The sequence below is a fragment of the Cebus imitator genome, unplaced genomic scaffold (assembly GCF_001604975.1).
Source record: "Cebus imitator isolate Cc_AM_T3 unplaced genomic scaffold, Cebus_imitator-1.0 Scaffold201, whole genome shotgun sequence".
Classification (NCBI taxonomy): domain Eukaryota; kingdom Metazoa; phylum Chordata; class Mammalia; order Primates; family Cebidae; genus Cebus; species Cebus imitator.
In genome coordinates, this window is record NW_016107516.1 from 2,346,426 (window position 1) to 2,364,922 (window position 18,497).

The 18,497-nt window shown below is 41.0% G+C and overlaps 2 protein-coding genes and 1 long non-coding RNA gene across 5 annotated transcripts in view; 2 read left to right on the plus strand and 1 right to left on the minus strand.

The window, feature by feature from the left end:
• LOC108317398 overlaps positions 1 to 18,497 on the plus strand; it is a 320,387-nt gene that overhangs the window by 80,691 nt on the left and 221,199 nt on the right. The window lies entirely within an intron of this gene.
• The window catches only part of CD96 (CD96 molecule), a 104,088-nt gene that overhangs the window by 59,343 nt on the left and 26,248 nt on the right, over positions 1 to 18,497 (minus strand). The window contains exons 4-5 of the mRNA XM_017547832.2: positions 16,011 to 16,218; positions 11,337 to 11,392 (exon numbers count right to left, since the gene is read on the minus strand). Of these exons, the coding sequence (XP_017403321.1) occupies positions 11,337 to 11,392; positions 16,011 to 16,218 (264 nt within the window). The remainder of the gene's footprint in view (positions 1 to 11,336; positions 11,393 to 16,010; positions 16,219 to 18,497) is intronic.
• ZBED2 (zinc finger BED-type containing 2) lies at positions 1,408 to 4,205 on the plus strand. Its single transcript, XM_017547831.2, has one exon. It carries the CDS (start codon positions 2,900 to 2,902, stop codon positions 3,554 to 3,556), a length of 657 nt encoding a protein of 218 aa, XP_017403320.1. The 5' UTR covers positions 1,408 to 2,899; the 3' UTR covers positions 3,557 to 4,205.

An 18,497-nucleotide genomic window follows, 5' to 3' on the forward strand; every position in this document is an offset into this window, starting at 1 on the left:
AAAAAAAAAAAAAAAGGAAAGAAAGAAAAAGAAAAAGATACCAAGGTTTGCATTAATCCAGTGACATTAACCATTCTCATGATTCATTTCTTTTATCTTTAGTTAACTGACCAAAAGCTGACAATATGGTAATATTAGGAGTAAGCGAGAGTGTTGTTATTTTACAAAGGTAGCTGGCTCAGAGAAGAACACTCATGTTAACCTCTAAAAATGTTGAAAAGATTTGACTTTCATGAATTCTCTAAGTTAAGATTTTCTGAAATGATTCAAATATTCTATACTATCTCTATACTTTGTGTTCCAAAATTTGGTTTAGAAATGTGATTCATGTTCTAAACTCCTCCTAGTCTCGCTCCTATTTTGAATCTTTCCCCTATATTTTTTTCTTTCATTTTAATTTAACTGTCAACCTCTACATGTTTTCTGCTATGCATTTCTTTTTCTTTTTTCTTTCTTTCTTTCTTTTTTTTTTTTGACTGAGTCTCTCTCTGTTGCTCAGGCTGGAGTGCAGTGGCATGATCTCAGCTCACTGCAACTTCTGCCTCTCGTGTTCAAACGATTCTTTTGTCTTAGCGTCTTGAGTAGCTGGGATTACAAGTGTGCATCAGCACACCTGGATAATTTTTGTAGTTTTAGAAGAGATAGGGTCTCGCCATGTTGGCCAGCTGGCCACAAACTCTTAACCTCAAACAATCTATCTGCCTCAGCCTCCCACAGTGTTGGGATTATAGGCATGAGCCACTGTGGCTGGTCTGCTATGCCATTTCTATCTTTTTTTTTTTTTTTTTTCACAACAGTAAGTTTTTTTTCTTCTACTGACACCTTCTTTAGAGTCCTCCTATCTCCTCTTGGTAGGTTTTCCTTCTCAACCTAAATATGTATACACATACACATATATTATGTATATTATATATAACATACAGTATATATATAATATATATATGTATGTGTATATATACATACACATACATACACATACAGTATATATATGTAATATATGTATCTTATACTGTATGTATACATTTTCCTAAACATTCAGCATAGGGTATATAATAACATTCATAAATTCTTAAAATATAATCTAATTCATATTAAGGTTTGTCAAAGGAAAAGAAGTTAGTGAGGAAGAGCTGAAAGAAACTCAGAATGATAAAGAAGACAGAGCTATAGAAGAAGTAAGAAGAAATAAAGAACAGAGGAAGGAAATTTAGAAAGAAATGGGGTAGAGAAGAAATGCAAAGATGGGGAGGAGAATAAATGCAAAGATGAGGAAGAGAGACAGTGCTCTAGGGAAAATTCATCATGAAAATAGAAGAGAACAAGACTGTCTGAATGAGGGAAGGATAGAGTACATTTTCTTAGGTCCAGGGGTCAATTTTAATGAGTTAACTTGTTTTTGTTTTGTGGCCACAGACCAGTTATTTATTTTCCATTTATTTCCCATTCTTCCCCCTTTAAATCTCTTTTTTTATTTGGGAGGCTAGATAATCTAGTCATCAGAAAAGAGAACTAAGACTTGTAGGTGCTTGACTTATTGTTTTGCTGCATGACATATGCCAGGAGTATCCTCTTCTTGGTGGTGGAAGGGGTGGAGAAAAGGTTTGCATCCGTGTCTAAGTGTTGCAGAAAAACCTGACAGGCACAGACACACCTACTTGGAAACTGCTTCCCTAGCAGTGGGAGGAAACCAGAACTGGAGGTGCCCTCCTTTTCTGGGTAGGAGTCAGCTAATAGCCATCCAAGGTGTGCAGGAGTGCATTCACTCTGCACAGGAAAGATCAGAGAAGTCCAGAGCCTTGCCTGCTTGTAAGTACCCACTTATGGCTAGGGGGAAGTTTCCTAACTGTTTAGGATTGCAAAGTTTGATTATATAATGCTCTCATTCATTTAAGAAATGACTCAAGAAAGGAGAGAGGTCAGCCTTTGAAAAAATGCAATATGATTTTCCATTTACGTATTTATCTTTAAAATGAGATAAAGAGCAAAACCTCTGGAGTAACGTGCTTCAGGAAGGTCTTATTGGCTGTTGGCTTTGCAGGTGATCCTGCTGGAGAAGGTGGAGTATGGTGAGCTGCTTGCTAAGGACAGCCAGGCAACACCATGTCTGTGAAGATGTGCTCCACCTTCTCCTCTGAGCATTCCAGCTCCTTCTGCTGAAAGAGCTGAGCTTGCCGTTTGGATATCTTAGACTCCTGGCCCCCGAGAGACGCCTCTAAGGACAAGCTGACCTTGAATTGGGAACTTTCTTATCCAGATCCTCATAGGCTTTGTCTACTCTGGATTGCTTGTTGCAACAATTCTTAGGAAGCAAGATTGTCTTCTGTATCAGCATCTGCCTGTGTTTGCTTTTACCTACTCTGAATAAGACCCAGTGAGGCCCCAGCCCTGTTGGTCCTGAAAACCCTGAACCCTGAGGCTGTTTCTCCTGTCTCCAAAATGCGTTTATAGAAAATAAGAGGCACAGAAACAGTGAAAACAACCAAAAGGAGAAACAAGAAAACCTAAAATTTTCAATATTCAAAAATACCTGTTGTGGTTGATGCAGAGAACACTGAGTTCATCAGAGAGCTTTGTAAGTTTTGACCAGAAAATACCTTTGCTACAGGAACTGATATGTTTTGTCTTTCTGGCCTAGTCAAGGGAAGATAAGTAAGTATCTGGGGCATGGAAGGAATGCACTCTTAGGCCGTTTTGCTTGTATCTGACTCACTCCTGACTCTCCAGTGAAGCAGAAAGAAAGAAACATCATACCACCCAGGTGTGGCCAGACTTTGACCATTATTGTGAATCCCCAAGCGTTACCATAGTTCCTTCTCAAATATACATTTAATCTTGTGGTTCAGATAAACTTTTGGCTCACATCTAGGCCTATCATAAAGAACACTGTAGAAGAAAAGACATGATGAGGCGGGAAGAGGAGGAAGAGGAGGGAACCATGATGAAGGCAAAAGGAGACTTAGAGATGAAGGAGGAGGAAGAGATTAGTGAGACAGGAGAAGTGGTTGGCCCTTTTGTGAGTGCGATGCCCACTCCAATGCCCCACAACAAGGGGACCCGGTTCTCTGAGGCATGGGAGTATTTCCACCTGGCTCCTGCTCGTGCTGGGCACCATCCCAACCAATATGCCACCTGCCGCCTGTGTGGCAGGCAGGTGAGCCGTGGCCCTGGGGTTAATGTGGGCACCACAGCCCTGTGGAAGCATCTGAAAAGCATGCACAAGGAGGAGCTGGAGAAGTGCGGCCATGGTCAGACTGGTCAGCGCCCAGATCCAAGGCCCCACAGGCCCCAGCTCCCCACAGGTGTTGAAGGTGACTGGGGCAGGCTCCTGGAGCAGGTGGGTGCCATGGCTTTGTGGGCCAGCCAAAGGGAAAAGGAGGTGCTTAGGAGGGAAAGGGCAGTAGAGTGGCGGGAGAGGGCTGTGGAAAGAAGGGAGCGAGCTCTGGAGGAGGTGGAAAGGGCCATCCTGGAGATGAAGTGGAAGGTGAGGGCTGAGAAGGAGGCATGCCAGCAGGATAAAGAGCTGCCTGCAGCAGTACATCCCTTCCATTTTGTTTAAATTGGGCTTGGAGCATCAATTCTGCAAACATTGACTGCAGAGTTGTAGAAAAGAGCCATTTTAGTTTCAACTCAAATGTAAAGCAAAGTAGGTTAGTGACATTTTGCTTTTATGTGAAATAGTGCACAGTATGAATTAATCTGAGCAGGTCTGAATTGACCAAATGCTTATCTACATGGTTCCTAGAGCTGTGCTAACCCTTGGCCGAAACTCTAAAATGTACTGAAGATAAAGGCTTTTACCGAAGTAAAACTCTGAGTCGTTTCAGGGCAGAATATACCAGGCAGTCAGCATTGTTTAACAAAATAATCAGATTTTTGCCTAGCACTCAGTTTTGGTGGAGCTGAAGATTTTGATGGGCTGAGGGTGGTTAGGTAGCTGGAATATGCCTATGTGACCAGCTCACTTGCAGATATCCTGCCAGAAGCAGAGCTTAATCTTCCTTGGACTGAGGTCATAGCACATATACTGGTGCTATGACCAGTATGAACCACCAGTATGAATACAAAACTTGTTCTGTGTGACCCAGCACGTAGAAGGACAAAGAAGTGTGAGCCTGAGATCTTTGGACCCTTCCAATGCATATCTTTCTCCTGTTTTTGCTGTGATGTGCTGTCTTGCTTATATTAAAGCTGTTTCATCAGTATAATCTGTCTGAGTCCTGAAGTCTTTTCAACAATCTAATGCTTAAACTAATTAATGTGTAATTAGCACAGAGAAAATGAAAAACCTTTCAGCTCATTTGGTTTAAACATTCAGTATAGGGTATATAAAAACTTATTCATATATTCTTAAGATATAATCTAATTCATATTAAGGTTTGTCAAAGGAAAAGAAGTTAGTGAGGAAGAGCGGAAAGACACTCAGAATGAAAAAGAAGGCAGAGCTGTAGAAGTAAGAAGAAATAAAGAACAGAGGAAGAAATGGGGAAGAGAAGAAATGCAAAGATGGGGAAGAGAAGAAATGCTCTAGGGAAAATTCATCATGAAAATAGAAGAGAACAAGACTGTCTGAATGAGGGAAGGATAGAGTACATTTTCTTAGATCCTGAGGTCAATTTTAATGAGTTAACTTGTTTTTGTTTTGTGGCCACAGACCAGTTATTTATTTGAACAGTAGGTTTTAAATTTTACTCATACCTCGGAAATGCTAACTGCATGCCAATCCACTGTTCTCTGATTTTTTAAAACTGTTTGTCTTTAAATGTTCAGAGATGCCTTGAAGAAAGAGATCCTAACAGTCTGTAGGGAGAGAATAATTTCCTGGGCTGCTGAGAGTATGCCTAAAATATTAATTTAGGAATAGAATAAAATCAAACTGGAAACTACTCTGGCCTTTGCAGTGGAGCTGACATTTGCTATGGAAGATACATTCCTCTAGAACTGCACCTCCTGCCCCCAACCAAACACACACATTAAAAAAAAACAAAAAACAAAACCAGAGTTGGGAAGGGGGATGGAATGGGGAAAGAGCTAGGGAAGACAGGAACAGATAAAGACAGCAGCATCCCATTGTCTCAGAGATAGCCCAAGTACTTTGTGGGCACCAACCATTCTGAAAGCAGAGGATGTCCTTGTGTCAACAATGGTGTCTTGCCTCCTTTGGTCCTCACCTACGTAGTTCACTCATGTTCTTCCTAGACTTGCTAGGCAGCCCTAACTGCCAGAACTGTCTTCCCTAAGAGCTGTTTGTGGAACCAACAAAAGTCCAAACACCAGGCTTGTGAAATACCCAGGCTACACTGAAGTCCTGTAATGTTCTTCTTTTAAATTTAGAGATCTACTCTAGATTCAGAAAGATTTCACTTGTCATGTGGTCTCCTCACAGAGGTATGGTACCCTTTTAGAACCTTCTCTATCTGTGGTGCAAGCTCAGGTGCTCACCAGTGCAAGGGACGATGGCTGGACATTTGGACTCAGAACCTTATTGTGTTGCAAAAGATGCTAGGAAAAAAAGGAGGCTGGAATACCTAATCATTTAAAAAACAAAAACCAAAACACATATATTTGGAGTGGGACTTAAGAAGATTGAGGAAACCACAGGGTTCAAGCTTTGCAAAACCTAAACCGAATAAACGCGATTAATCAAATTCTGCACAAAGCTGCTGGGGCTCTGCTGATGCCGATCAGTGTGGCTTTTCAGGTTCTGGGGCTGTTTTACATTGTTATTATTGCAGCTTCTCTTCCTTTGTGGGCATCTTAACTTTAAACTGTTTTTGTTTCCTACGTTTCATGGTGGGTAGTTTTCTTTAGATTTTTTCCCCTGAATTTCTCTCAAACATAACAGAGATAGCGAGTGATATGGACAAGACCCATGGAGATGATGGGGCTAAAGTATAAAGCACAACCATAAAAGAGAGACGCATGAGGCTTGTGGAAAGCGAGAACTGTTGAGTACATGCTGGGTTTTTTATGCATCCCTCTTGTGCCTTCTTATGCTACATCATCAGCTGTGAGTTGAGGGGCTCTTTGGCTTGACATCTTTTGCTCTAATACAAAAACCTGCCATATGAAAGGGCCCTGAAATTTACGTTAAAGACTCTTCTCATTGTAGTGCAGGAGTGAAGCTGTGTGCCATGTTGGAGCCCTGGCAAAATCTCTGCTTTGGGAATGCACAAGACACGACATTCACAGGTGGGACACTCTCCTTAGACATCTATGGCATGTCCACACCTGAGGGGCATCATACTTTTGGGTCTTTTGTATTTTACGGGAATACTGAAATTAGCCATAAACTTTGTAAGTTTAACTAGTAACACTGGCAGACACAGCTCAAAACTGACCAAGTCCCTGGAGTATTTCCACACTGCAGGCAGCTAGTGTAGTGAATAGGTAGCACTTGCATGTTGACTTCAAGAATTTCTAAGGAATGAAGGAAGGGTAGGAAATTGCCAAGACCAAACACTTTCGGTTGCTTGTTCAACTTGTGGTTGAACTTGAAACACTACCGAACACTTGTGGTAGGTATTTTGCATACATTCTCTCATTTGATCCTTATATCACCCTTGTGAGGTTGGAGCCATTGCCCTCATTTACTGTTGAGGAAGTTAAGGAACTGAATTCCTAAGGGCCAGAGTTAATAAGTGCTGGAGAGAATTCAAACCTAGTTCTATCAGATTCCCCAGTCTGTATTCTGGGTTTTAAAAAATTATTCCACAGTGTCTGCTAGAGTCAGTCACACAGCCGATTTATGAACATAAGAGAGTGGATAAAGGAAAAATAGTGGTTAGGAAAGAAATATTCCTGAAATGTCTACTATGTGGCATGTACTCCATTAGTGCATGAATTGAATCTTCCTAAGAACCCTGTGAGGTATTTGTTATTATCCCAGTTTTAGAAATGAGTTAGCTGAGGCTCGTGGGGGGTTAACTAGTTGATGAATGTATGTAACCAGCTAAGTCGTTGAATTAGGATTTGACACTTGTGCTATCTGAAGCTGAAGCATGATATCCTTCCATCATAATAATACTATTCTGACTGGGTACAGGCACACTAAATATGCATCCCAGCTCTGCCCCTTGTTAGTGACCCAGTCAGTTGTGTAGACTTTTCAGGCCTCATCTGTAAATGACAGATGCCCTATCTATTTCAGAGATTCTTTGGGAGCACCACAAGACAAAAGTGTGTGAAAGGGTTTTGAAGAGTTAATAAATTATTTAAGATACAGCAGGGATTGTAAGAATATTAGAGCAAGGAGTTACTAATGTTTGTCAAGATCTGAAAAGTTTCATAGACAAGTCATGTCCTGTAGCTGGTTGTGTGGGATTGGAGAAAGATTATTCACTCATTTTCTAGGGAGAAGAATTCTCTGGTTTTTTAGTCAGCAGTGAAGCAAGCAAGGGCAAAGGAAAATTTTATGGTGCATTAGGCAAACCTGTTCTTTTTTATTTTATTTTTTTTTTAAAACTGGGATTCTTGGATCCAATGTATGGTTCTATATCTGGATTGAGCCCATGTTACCTATAAACAGTGGCACCAGGAATCTATTAGAGATCCTTATAAGAAACAAAAACACCTACAAAAAACTGTATTATTAGATTATTTTCAAAATGTAAATTATTGAAGTTCACTAATAAACTTAGAAATTAAGTTATGACACAACAAAAATGATTAAATCTTTTGCTGTATAATCGGGATTATAATAATCAGCAGTGGTGTAGTTTGGCTGTGTCCCCATCCAAATCTCATCTTGAATTCTCATATATTGTGGGAGGGACACAGTGGGAGACAATTGAATCATGGGGCCAGGTCTTCCCCATGCTGTTCTTGTGGTAGTAAGTCTCATGAAATCTGATGGTTATTATAAGGGGGAATTTTCCTGCATATTCCCTTTTTGCCTGCTGTCATCCATGTAAGATGTGGTATATGCCACCTTGCCTTCCACCATGATTGTGAGGATTCCCCAGCCACATGGACCTGTAAGTCCAATTAAATCCTTTTTTCCTGTATAAATTACCTAGTCTTGGACATGTCTTTATCAGTAGCATAAAAATGAACTAATATAGTAAATTGGTACCAGGAGAGTGGGGTGTAGCTGAAAAAATACCCAAAAATGTGGATGCGACTTTGCAACTTGGTAATGGGCAGAGGTTAGGACAGTTTGGAGGGCTCAGAAGAAGACAGGAAACTATGGGAATATTTGGAACTTCCTAGAGACTTGTTGAATGGCTTTAACAAAAATGCTGATAGCAGTAAACAATAAGGTCGAGGCTGAGGTGGTCTCAGATGGAACTTACTAGGAACTGGAGCAAAGGTGAGTTGTTATGTTTTGGCAGGGAGACTGGTGGCATTTTACCATTACCCTAGAGATCTGTGGAACTTTGAACTTGAGAGAGATAATTTAGGATATCTGACAGAAAAAAATTTCTAAGGAGCAAAGTACTCAGGAGGTAACTTGGGTGCTGTTAAAGACATTCAGTTTCAAGAGAGAAACAGAGAATAAAAGTTTGGAAAATTTGCAGCCTGACAAAGTGATGGTAAAGAAAATCCCATTTTCTGAGGAGAAATTCAAGCTGGCTGCAGAAATTTATATAACTAATGATGAGCTGAATGTTAATCACCAAGACAATGGGGAAAATATTTCCAGGGCATGTCTGAGATTTTGCAGCCACTTCTCCATCACAGGCCCAGAGATTTAGGAGGAAAAATGGTTTTGTGCATAGTGCCCAGGGTTCCCATGCTGTGCTCAGTCTAGGAATTTGGTGCCCTGCGTCCCAGCCACTCCAGGCATGACTAAAAGGGGCCAAGGTGCAGCTTGGGCTGTTGCTTCACAGGGTGGAAGCCTCAAGCCTTGGCAGCTTCCATGGGTGAGCCTGCTGGTGCACAGAAGTGAAGAGTTGAGTTTTGGGAACTTCTGCCTAGATTTTAGAAGATTTATGGAAACACCTGAATGCCCAGACAAAAGTTTGCTGCAGGGGTGGGGCCCTCATGGAGGACCTCTGGTAGGGCAGTGCAAAAGGGAGATGTGGGGTTGGAGTCCCTACTAGGCCACTGCCTAGTTTAGCTGTGAGAAGAAGGCCACCGTCCTTCAGACTCCAGAATGATAGACCCAATGACAGCTTTCACTTGCACCTGGGAAAGCTATAGATACTCATCAACAGCCTGTGAAAGCAACCAGGAGGGAGGCTGTATCCTGCAAAGTCACAGGGCCAGAGCTTGTGTCCCTAATGGGGCACCACCTAGTGGAGATGTTAGAAGAGGACCACTGTCTTTTAGGCCACAGAATGGTAGATCCACCGACAGCTTGCACTGTGTGCCTGGAAAAGCTGCAGACGCTCAATGCCAGCCTGTGAAAACAGCCAGAAGGGAGCTGTACTCTGCAAAGCCATAGGGACAGAGCTGCCCAAGACCACAGAAACCCACATCTTATACCTGTGTGACCTGGATGTGAGCCATGAAGTCAAAGGACATCATTTTGGAGCTTTAAGATTTGACTGCCCTACTGAATTTCGGACTTGCACAGGGCCTGTAGCCTCTTAGTTTTGGACAATGTCTTCCATTTGGAATGGCTGTATTTATCCAATACCTGTTTCCCCATTGTATCTAGGAAGTAACTAAGTTGCTTTTGACTTTTTTAAAGGTTCATAGACAGAAGGGACTTGCCTTGTCTCAGATGAGACTTTGGACTGTGGACTTTTGAGTTAATGCTGAAATAAATTAAGACTTTGGGGGACTGTTGTGAAGGAATAATTGGTTTTTAAATGTGAGGACATGAGATTTGGGAGGGTCCAGGGGCGGATTGATATGGTTTGGCTGTGTCACCACCCAAACTTCATCTCGAATTCCCACGTGTTGTGGGAAGAACCTGGTGGGAGGTAATTGAATCATGGGGGCAGGTCTTTCCTGTGCTGTTCTTGTGATAGTAAGTCTCATGAAATCTGATGATTACTGTAAAGGGAAGTTTTCCTACACATTATCTTTTTGCCTGCTGCCATCCATGTAAGACGTGAAGTGTTTCTCCTTGCCTTTTGCAATGATTGTGCAGCTTTCCCAGCTATGTGCTACTGTAAGTCCAATTTAACCGCTTTTCCTGCATACATTACCCAGTCTTGGGCATGTCTTTATCAGCAGCATGCAAATGGACTAATACAAGCAGTTATCTAAGAGACTAATATATGAAACTGGCAAAAGATACAAATACTTGGAGGATATATATATATACACACATATGTGTATATACATGATTTTATATATATATATATATATATATATATATATATATGGTCATACAAAAGCATCTCAATGAATCTATGATTCATCGAGCTATGATTTGTATGCAACTATCAAATTAAATGACTGATATTTGGTGAGACCAGAGATTGTAAGTTATTTAATGTTATTGATGCGAGAAGAAACTAGAATATAATTTTCTCTCACCACATGTAATGGAAAATGTTAGAGAATTAATGAGAATATTTTTTATGTAGGGTTTTGAAAAGCTTGGCTGAAGTCATAAAACCACAAGAAAGTTGATTAACACAGATAATAGTAATAACAAGAAAAACAAGAACAATAATGTTTATTCAACAATATATGCCACATATTGTGCTTCGATTTTTTCATATGTTACTTGATTTTTTAAAAACACCAACAATGTGAAGATACTCTTATTATTCACTTCATATAGATGGAGAAACTGACTGCAAAGGCATGAAGTAATTTGCCCAAGATCACAGCCCACAAGAGGAAGAGTGAGAAATTGAGTCCAGATCCTAGTGACTAGAGGCTGGTAACTACCACCCAGAAGAAATTAAGTCAGAGGTCCCTGTTCAACTTTCTTTTTTCTCCTGCCCTTCCTCTTTACCACCAAATAAATATCCAGGGTTCTGCAGGAGTACAGGAGGGCACATTTCCCCCTGGCATTTTGAAATAAAAACAATGGAAAAGTGGGTAAAGGAAATGGATTAGAACAAATTAAACATCAGCTGAGCAAAAACCTCATTCTTACACCAGGATTCACACAGCTTTCTGCCCTACTTTGTCCTCACTATCTACTTCAATTTTTATTAAAGAGCAGTTTAAACAATTATAATCATTTTTTTTTTTTCTGAGAAATTTAAGGACTAAAAGTGAAGATCAAACATTCGGAGAGCCCTTAGTCAAAAAGTAAAAATACCCATTCACTTTCTAGAAACAACTCAGCTTCCCTTCATTCGTATTAGCAGTTAATTGGTCAAGGGCCAAGGAGTAAAGTCCTTTGAGAGAACATTCCTGGCAACTATGCAACCTGACACACCTTGCACTTAATGCTATAGATTTTCAAAGGCTTTAATGTGACTCACCTCTACCAAGACATCTGTGGAGTTATTTTCCACAATCACAGGGATTTCTGGTTTAGCTTAAAGGCAAATAAAACATAGTTAGTGACACTGAACGCCATCCTACCTGGCTACATGTGTGTGTGTTTGTGTGTGTGCGTGCGTCTATAAGAAAGAATCTTCATTCATCAAATATTAATATTTATTAAACACCCACTGTATGTCTGGCAGTATGCTAGATGCCGAGGAAACAACGGTGAACAAATAGTATTCACTGTCCTTAAGAAATTTACAGTTTCTTGAGGAAATACAGATTTGTTTATCTGTATTGGAATACAGATAAACAAACTAAAAGTTATAATACACTGAGGTAAGTATAATGATTGAGGACATGTAGGATTTGAAGAAAGCTTTTAAATAAATGTTCTAACCTAACCTTGGAAGATAGGAGGAGGCTTTTGGAAGATGTGATATGGCTATCAGTGATGAGTCAAGTAGAACTGGGAATGTGGAAGACTGGTGGGGCAAGCGGAGGATGGGTTGTTGGGAGGGAGAGAAAAGAGGAACATTCTACATATCCAGAGGCTTATGATATTGTTTGGCTGTGTCCCCACCCAAATCTCAACTTGAATTATATCTCCCAGAATTCCCACGTGTTGTGGGAGGGACCTGGGAAAGGTAATTGAATCATTGGGGCTCATTTTTTCCATACTATTCTTGTGATAGTGAATAAGTTTCATGAGATCTGTTGGGTTTATCAGGGGTTTCTGCTTTTGCTTCTCCTCATTTTTCTCTTGCCACTGCCATGTAAGAAGTGCCTTTCACTTCCCACCACGATTCTGAGGCCTCCCCAGCTGTGTGAAACTAAGTCCAATTAAACCTCTTTTTCTCCCCAGTCTTGGGTTATGTCTTTATTAACAGCATGAAAACAGACTAATACAGTAAGCTGGTACCAGTACAGTGGGGCACTGCTGAAAAGATACCCGAAAATGTGAAAGCAGCTTTGCAACTGGGTAACAGGCAGAGGTGTGAACAATTTGGAGGGCTCAGGAGACGAAAATGCTGGAAAGTTTGGAACCTTCTAGAGATTCGTTGAATGGCTTTGACAAAAATGCTGATAGTGATATGAACAATAAGGTCTGGACTGAGGTGGTCTCAGATGGAGATGAGGAACTTGTTGGGAACTGGAGCAAAGATGACTCTTGTTATATTTTAGCAAAGAGACTGGGCAGCATTTTGCCCCTGCCCTAGAGATTTGTAAAACTTTGAACTTAAGAGAGATGATTTAGGGTATCTGGCAGAAGACATTTCTAAGCAGCAAAGCATTCAAGAGGTATCTGGGGTGCTGTTAAAGGCATTCAGTTTTATAAGGAAAGAAGAGCATAAAAGTTTGGAAATTTTGCAGCCTATGTGATAGAAAAGAAAAACTGACTCTCTGAGGAGAAATTCAAGCTGGCAGCAGAAAATTGCGTAAGTAGCAAGGAGCCTAATGTTAATTCCTGAGACCACGGGGAAAATGTCTCCTGGCCATGTCAGAGACTTTCACAGCAGCCCTGCCCATCACAGGCCAGAGGGCCAGGAGGAAAAAGTGGTTTCGTGGGCCAGGCCCAGGGTCCCCATGCTATGTACAGCCTATAGACTTGGTGCCCTGTGTCTCAGGTGCTCCAGCCAAGGCTGAAAGGGGCCAAAGTACAGCTTGGGCTGTTGCTTCAGAGGGTGGAAACCCCAAGCCTTGGCAGCTTCCATGTGGTCTTGAGCCTATGGGTGTACAGAAGTCAAAAATTGAGGTTTGGGAACCTCTGCCTAGATTTCAGAAGATGTATGGAAATGTCTGAATACCCAGGCAAAAGTCTGCTGCAGCAGCAGAACCCTCACGAAGAACCCCTGCTAGCACAGATTTGACTGCCCTGCTGGATTTTGGGCTTGCATGGGGCCTTTGTTTTGGACAATTTCTCCCATTTTGAATGGTTGTATTTACCCAATACTTGTACCCCTATTATATCTAGGAAGTAACAATTTGACTTTGTTTTTGTTTACTTTTGATTTTACATAGGCAGAAGGAACTTGCCTTGTCTCAGATGGGACTTTGGACTTGGACTTTGGGTTAATGCTGAAATGGGTTGAGACTTTGGGGGACTGTTGGGAAGGTATGATTAGTTTTGAAATGTGAGGACATGAGATTTGGGAGGCGCCAGGGGTGAAATGATATGGTTTGGCTGTGTCCCCACTCAAATCTCAGTTTGAATTGTATCTCTCAGAATTCCTATATGTTGTGGAAGGGACCTTGTCAGAGGTCCTCATTGAATCATGAGGACTGGTCTTTCCCGTGCTATTCTCATGATAGTGAATAAGTCTCATGAGATCTGATGGGTTTATCAGGCATTTCTGTTTTTGCTTCTCATTTTCTGTTGCTGCTGCTGCCATGTAAGATGTGCATTTCTCCTCCTGCCATGATTCTGAGGCCTCCCCAGCCACATGGAACTGTTAGTCCAATTAAACCTCTTTTTCTTCCCAGTCTTGGGTATGTCTTTATCAGCAACATGAAAATGGACTAAAGTAGCTTAGAAATAAAGTCTCACTATGAAGGTCCCTGAAGTGGAGCAGAAAAACATTTGACTCTTGTTTGTTGGCTTGGCACTAGGAAAAATCAGGAAATATTTCAGTGATTTTGTTGTTTTACTAGATTTTAAATGCCTCAAAGCCAGTATTTTGTCCATGTCTTCATCTCCAGCACTTAACAGTGCCCAGCACCAACTAGACATTAAGTACATCATGTTGAACACAGTGGCTTCTAGTAAATTATTGAGCATAGCAGAACAGCCTTCTGTGATTGAGCGGTAAGAATGCGAAACCTGTAGTCATAGATGCTGTCAGTGCCTGCTACAGCCACTTGGCATTTATCTCTGCACACTGAAGACCTCTTACTGGGGTAACTATGACACTTTGCATCATGATTTATTGAGATTATGGGAGCACACTTAGTCCATAGGTAGTAAAATCTGGGAGTCCCAGAGAGTTAATAGTGATAACAGATGAAGAACCCAGTTTTCTTGCCCTCCACGTGGAATAACTCTGATGTGTGTTCTATGCTGTCTGCCAGTGAAATTGAGCTCTAAACCTGTGGTGGTAACTGACATACTAATGTACATTTTATTATCTTCCTTACCTTTCCTGACTCACTTTCTTGCTCCCTTTTCCGATGGCCTTCTCTAGGATGGCCTTTCAAATAAATTAACTCAAATTCCTATCTCAATGTTTTACTTACGGGGAAGCCAAAACCAGCGGGGAGGGGTTTTGCGTTTTCTTCAAAATACTAAATTGTATGACTGCCAATAATAAGGCAATACGATTCCAAGTAAAAACAATTTTTTTTTGCATTCTAGTCCTTTAGAGAATTGAGAAACAATCTAGCAGCTTGTGTCCATAGGTTTGTGAATTTATTTTCTCTTTATCTTATTTTCAAAAATAATTAATTACTTGTCCACCTTACTGCCTTTCTCTTTGCCTTCCTTTAAAATTGGCTTTATAAAAAATACAGATCTTTGTCACAAAAAAAAGAAAAAATATCCAAAGCCAGGGGACTCTGTTTATTAACAGTGTTTATTAATTAGTGGTACTTCCTTGTACCTCTGGGGAAAATGGAATTTTAACCTTTCCTCCTTAAATTTGCACCCTGCACATACTCTGCATTTTGAGTGAGGCCACAGCGGATTTCACAGCTCAGCTCCACTCTCCTGAGAATGCAGGTTCAGAAGGCCATTCCTGAAGGCTCCTTTGCTGCAAGGGCTGGACCTGAATGGTCTCACCCCAGCTGGCCTTGGCAGGATGGCAGGGGAAGAACTTTTGCAGTTTCTCTGGGACTATATTTATCACTTTCCTCTTCTCACTGACCTTGCTCCACCTTGCTCAAGCAAGCAACTAAGACAATTAGACAACTAAGCAATTAAACTTTGGCAGTTATAATTAAAGAGATTTCCAGTATTCCGAGAAACATTATAGTTGTAAATAAGATAGTGGTCACCAGGATATTGATCTGTCTGCTCTGGTTTGAATGTCCACTCCAAAACTTATATTGAAACTTAATCCCCAGTCTGGCAGTATTGAGAGTTGGGGCCTTTCAGAGGTCATTGAATCATGAGGTCTCTGCCCTTATGAATAAGATTAGTCCATTCATGGAATAATGGGTTATTGGATTCATGAATTATGATGGGAGGGAAATTGATGACCTTATAAGAAGAGAAAGAGAGACATGAATTAGCACATTAGCATACTCTGCCTTTTTGCCATGTAATACCCTGTGCCACCTTTGAATTCTTCAGAGAGTCCCCAGCAGCAAGAAGGCTCTCACCAGATGCCTCCCCTTGACCTTGGACTTAGCCTCCACAACCGTATGTAATAAGTTCCTCTTCTTTATAAATTACTCAGTTTCAGGTATTCTGTTGTGAGCAACAGAAAATTGACAAACAAAGAAAATTATTGCTTTCTATATGATTTTATTCTGTTAATGGAATCATCATTCTTTAGCATCCTACCCTCATCCTCATCCCCAAAGAGAATGACAAGTATCCAGGGAAACAGACTCCAGCATTGTTACCCTTGTGTTGCTGCTCTGCAGCATAATAGAGTGCTTCCTCCTCAGGGAAGAGCATGGCAGGTGACAGGAGGATGTCAGGAAGTGCGTAGAACAAAAGCCCTTACCGAAAACCTTGACAGTGGTGGAGCTCCTCAAGATTTTGTCAGGACTGACTCTAATGTGGCAAGAGAACTTCCGCCCATCATCAAAGATTTGGACTGGAGAGAGGTGGAGTCTGTAGTCTGTGCCAAGCTTGACTCTATCTTTAAATAATGTGGAATTGCTGATGAGGTGATCTTGGGTGATAAGTGTTTCCTGAGTTCTATTATATTCCTGGTGAGAAAAAATTGTTACCGGTTATTGAGTTCTCAACTGTGCCAGCCCTGGACTAGGCATTTCACAAACATTGATTCATTTATTTTTTTGTAAAACAGAGAGGAAGAATGAAGGATTGAAATTAAGAGATATTTAGTATATTACTAGAGAAGGTATCATATACTGGACTTTCAGTGAAAAACTATTGTGACCCTATCCTAACAAATGGAAACGTTCTGCTCTTCTGATTAGACCTTCTCCTTCATAATCTTCTATAAACTGTATATCTGGAGTAGGATTTGGGGGCTGGAATGGGGGAGCACTAATGGCAGATTTTAATTTTCATTTAAGACGTTCTGACATCTTACTGCTAAGGTGTGCTGAGAAGACTGTATTAGTGTGAAGATTTTATAAAATCTTCTTTTAAACTGAATGATTACAGCTATTCCTGAATTCCTTTAGAAAATGACTCTTTTCAGCTCCTCCCCAAGACTAGGATAATGTAAAGTGAGGTTCTTAAAAGTCATGCAAGTGAAATGTTGGCACCCGACAGCGAGTACCTCCTTAAATTTTGTTCTCTGGGCACCTCCTTGCTTCCTTAACCACAGGCTCGTTCTGGTCCTAACCCTATTCCTGTTCTTCTGTGTTTTTGTTAGCTTCAGAGAAGATGCATGAAGAGTAGGCTGAAAATGTTAATCTGAATTTTGGATATTTGAGGTACTTGGTTCTCCTATCTTATATCACTTCTTTGGTCTGTGATGAAAAGCCCTATTCTCTCCCTGCCTGAATTTCCTTGGACAAGCTCCCTGGCATGTCACAATGTTGGTTGATGTCAGTAAATGTGCTCACTAGGGGCCCAGGGAGGAGGGGATTCTTGAGGAGCCTAAGGGAAGAGGATGGGTTAGGTCTTCATTGTACTGTTAGTACAACTCAATATCCTCAGTTGAGTTGCTTTTAAAACACTCTGATGCAGAAGCTTCTCTTCTAGAGATTCTAAATCATCTGTCTAGGATAAGGCCATGGCTAGAGCAAGTGTTTTTAAGGTCCTCAGGGTATCCAGGGCTGACATCTACTGGCCTAACTCTAAACAACAGATGAATCCTTGTGCACAGGCATCAGGGGAAATGGAAGGAATTAAGATGGAGAAGGGTAAACAGAAATGCATTCAGTGGGCGGAAATGTTGATAAGGTCTATGAATTGGAATCTCTAGTTTTAAAAATGAGACAGATCATGCTACAAGAAATGGAAACCTCATGAGTGAGTGAATTCAGGTATGGGCAGAAGCTGAGGAACCACTAAGGCAGACTTCTTAAATAGTTTAGTTATATAAATAATTCCAGAATATACTTAGTAGAAACTCTTATGTAAGACATGATTCTTCAGCTAAATCCGGCTAGGATTTGTGTCAGTCTTACATACAGATAGTATTGTGTTATTGCCTGCAAATAATCACACTCTGTTGAAATATTTCTCCTGAAGCAATGTACATGCTTTTACACCCTTATAAAGAAGGACTCAAGAGTCCATACTACTGTTTTTCTGATGAAGAAGAGCATGAGAAAAAGGGAGAAAGACTGCATTACAGAGACAGGATCCCCCAAAGGAGCTCTAAGTATTGGGTGGGCACAGAAGAAGAAAGTGGGGAGCATGTCACTCAGCCACTGGCTGGTCTGGACGTCAGTATTTAAGAAGGCAGGTGCAGATCTTTTGGCATAGGTATGTTTGGCAGCCTCTTGCTTTTTTGTGTGTGTAAGGATTTTAGAGTTGAAAATGCTCTTTGGTCATTTATGGTATGACTGCCATTTGGAACGGTTTTATGCACTGTCACTTTGTTGTGGGATAAAACACAGTTTCATGCTGAAGGTGGAGACTGGTGAGAAAAAATGCATTTTTCTTTATTATGTAGCACACTGTGACTGGGTGGTTTAGTTGATAGAGAAAAAATACAAAACCTTCCAACTTATCCAAAGTTCCTGGGCAGTTAACTTTTGCAGAAAGAAGGGTTTATTCTTTCATTGGGAATGATGGGATTCAGTTGCAAAGAGTGCCCTGTAACCGACAAGATAAGGAGATCCTGAGATATTCCAAAGTCTTCAGCTATAAAAGGGGCTGTAGCAAGAACTTACATATGAGTGGCTGCCTTTACAGAGCAAGTGGGAGGAGACGTGAAAAAATTAGCACAGGTGGCCGGGCGCGGTGGCTCAAGCCTGTAATCCCAGCACTTTGGGAGGCCGAGGCGGGTGGATCACGAGGTCAAGAGATCAAGACCATCCTGGTCAACATGGTGAAACCCCAT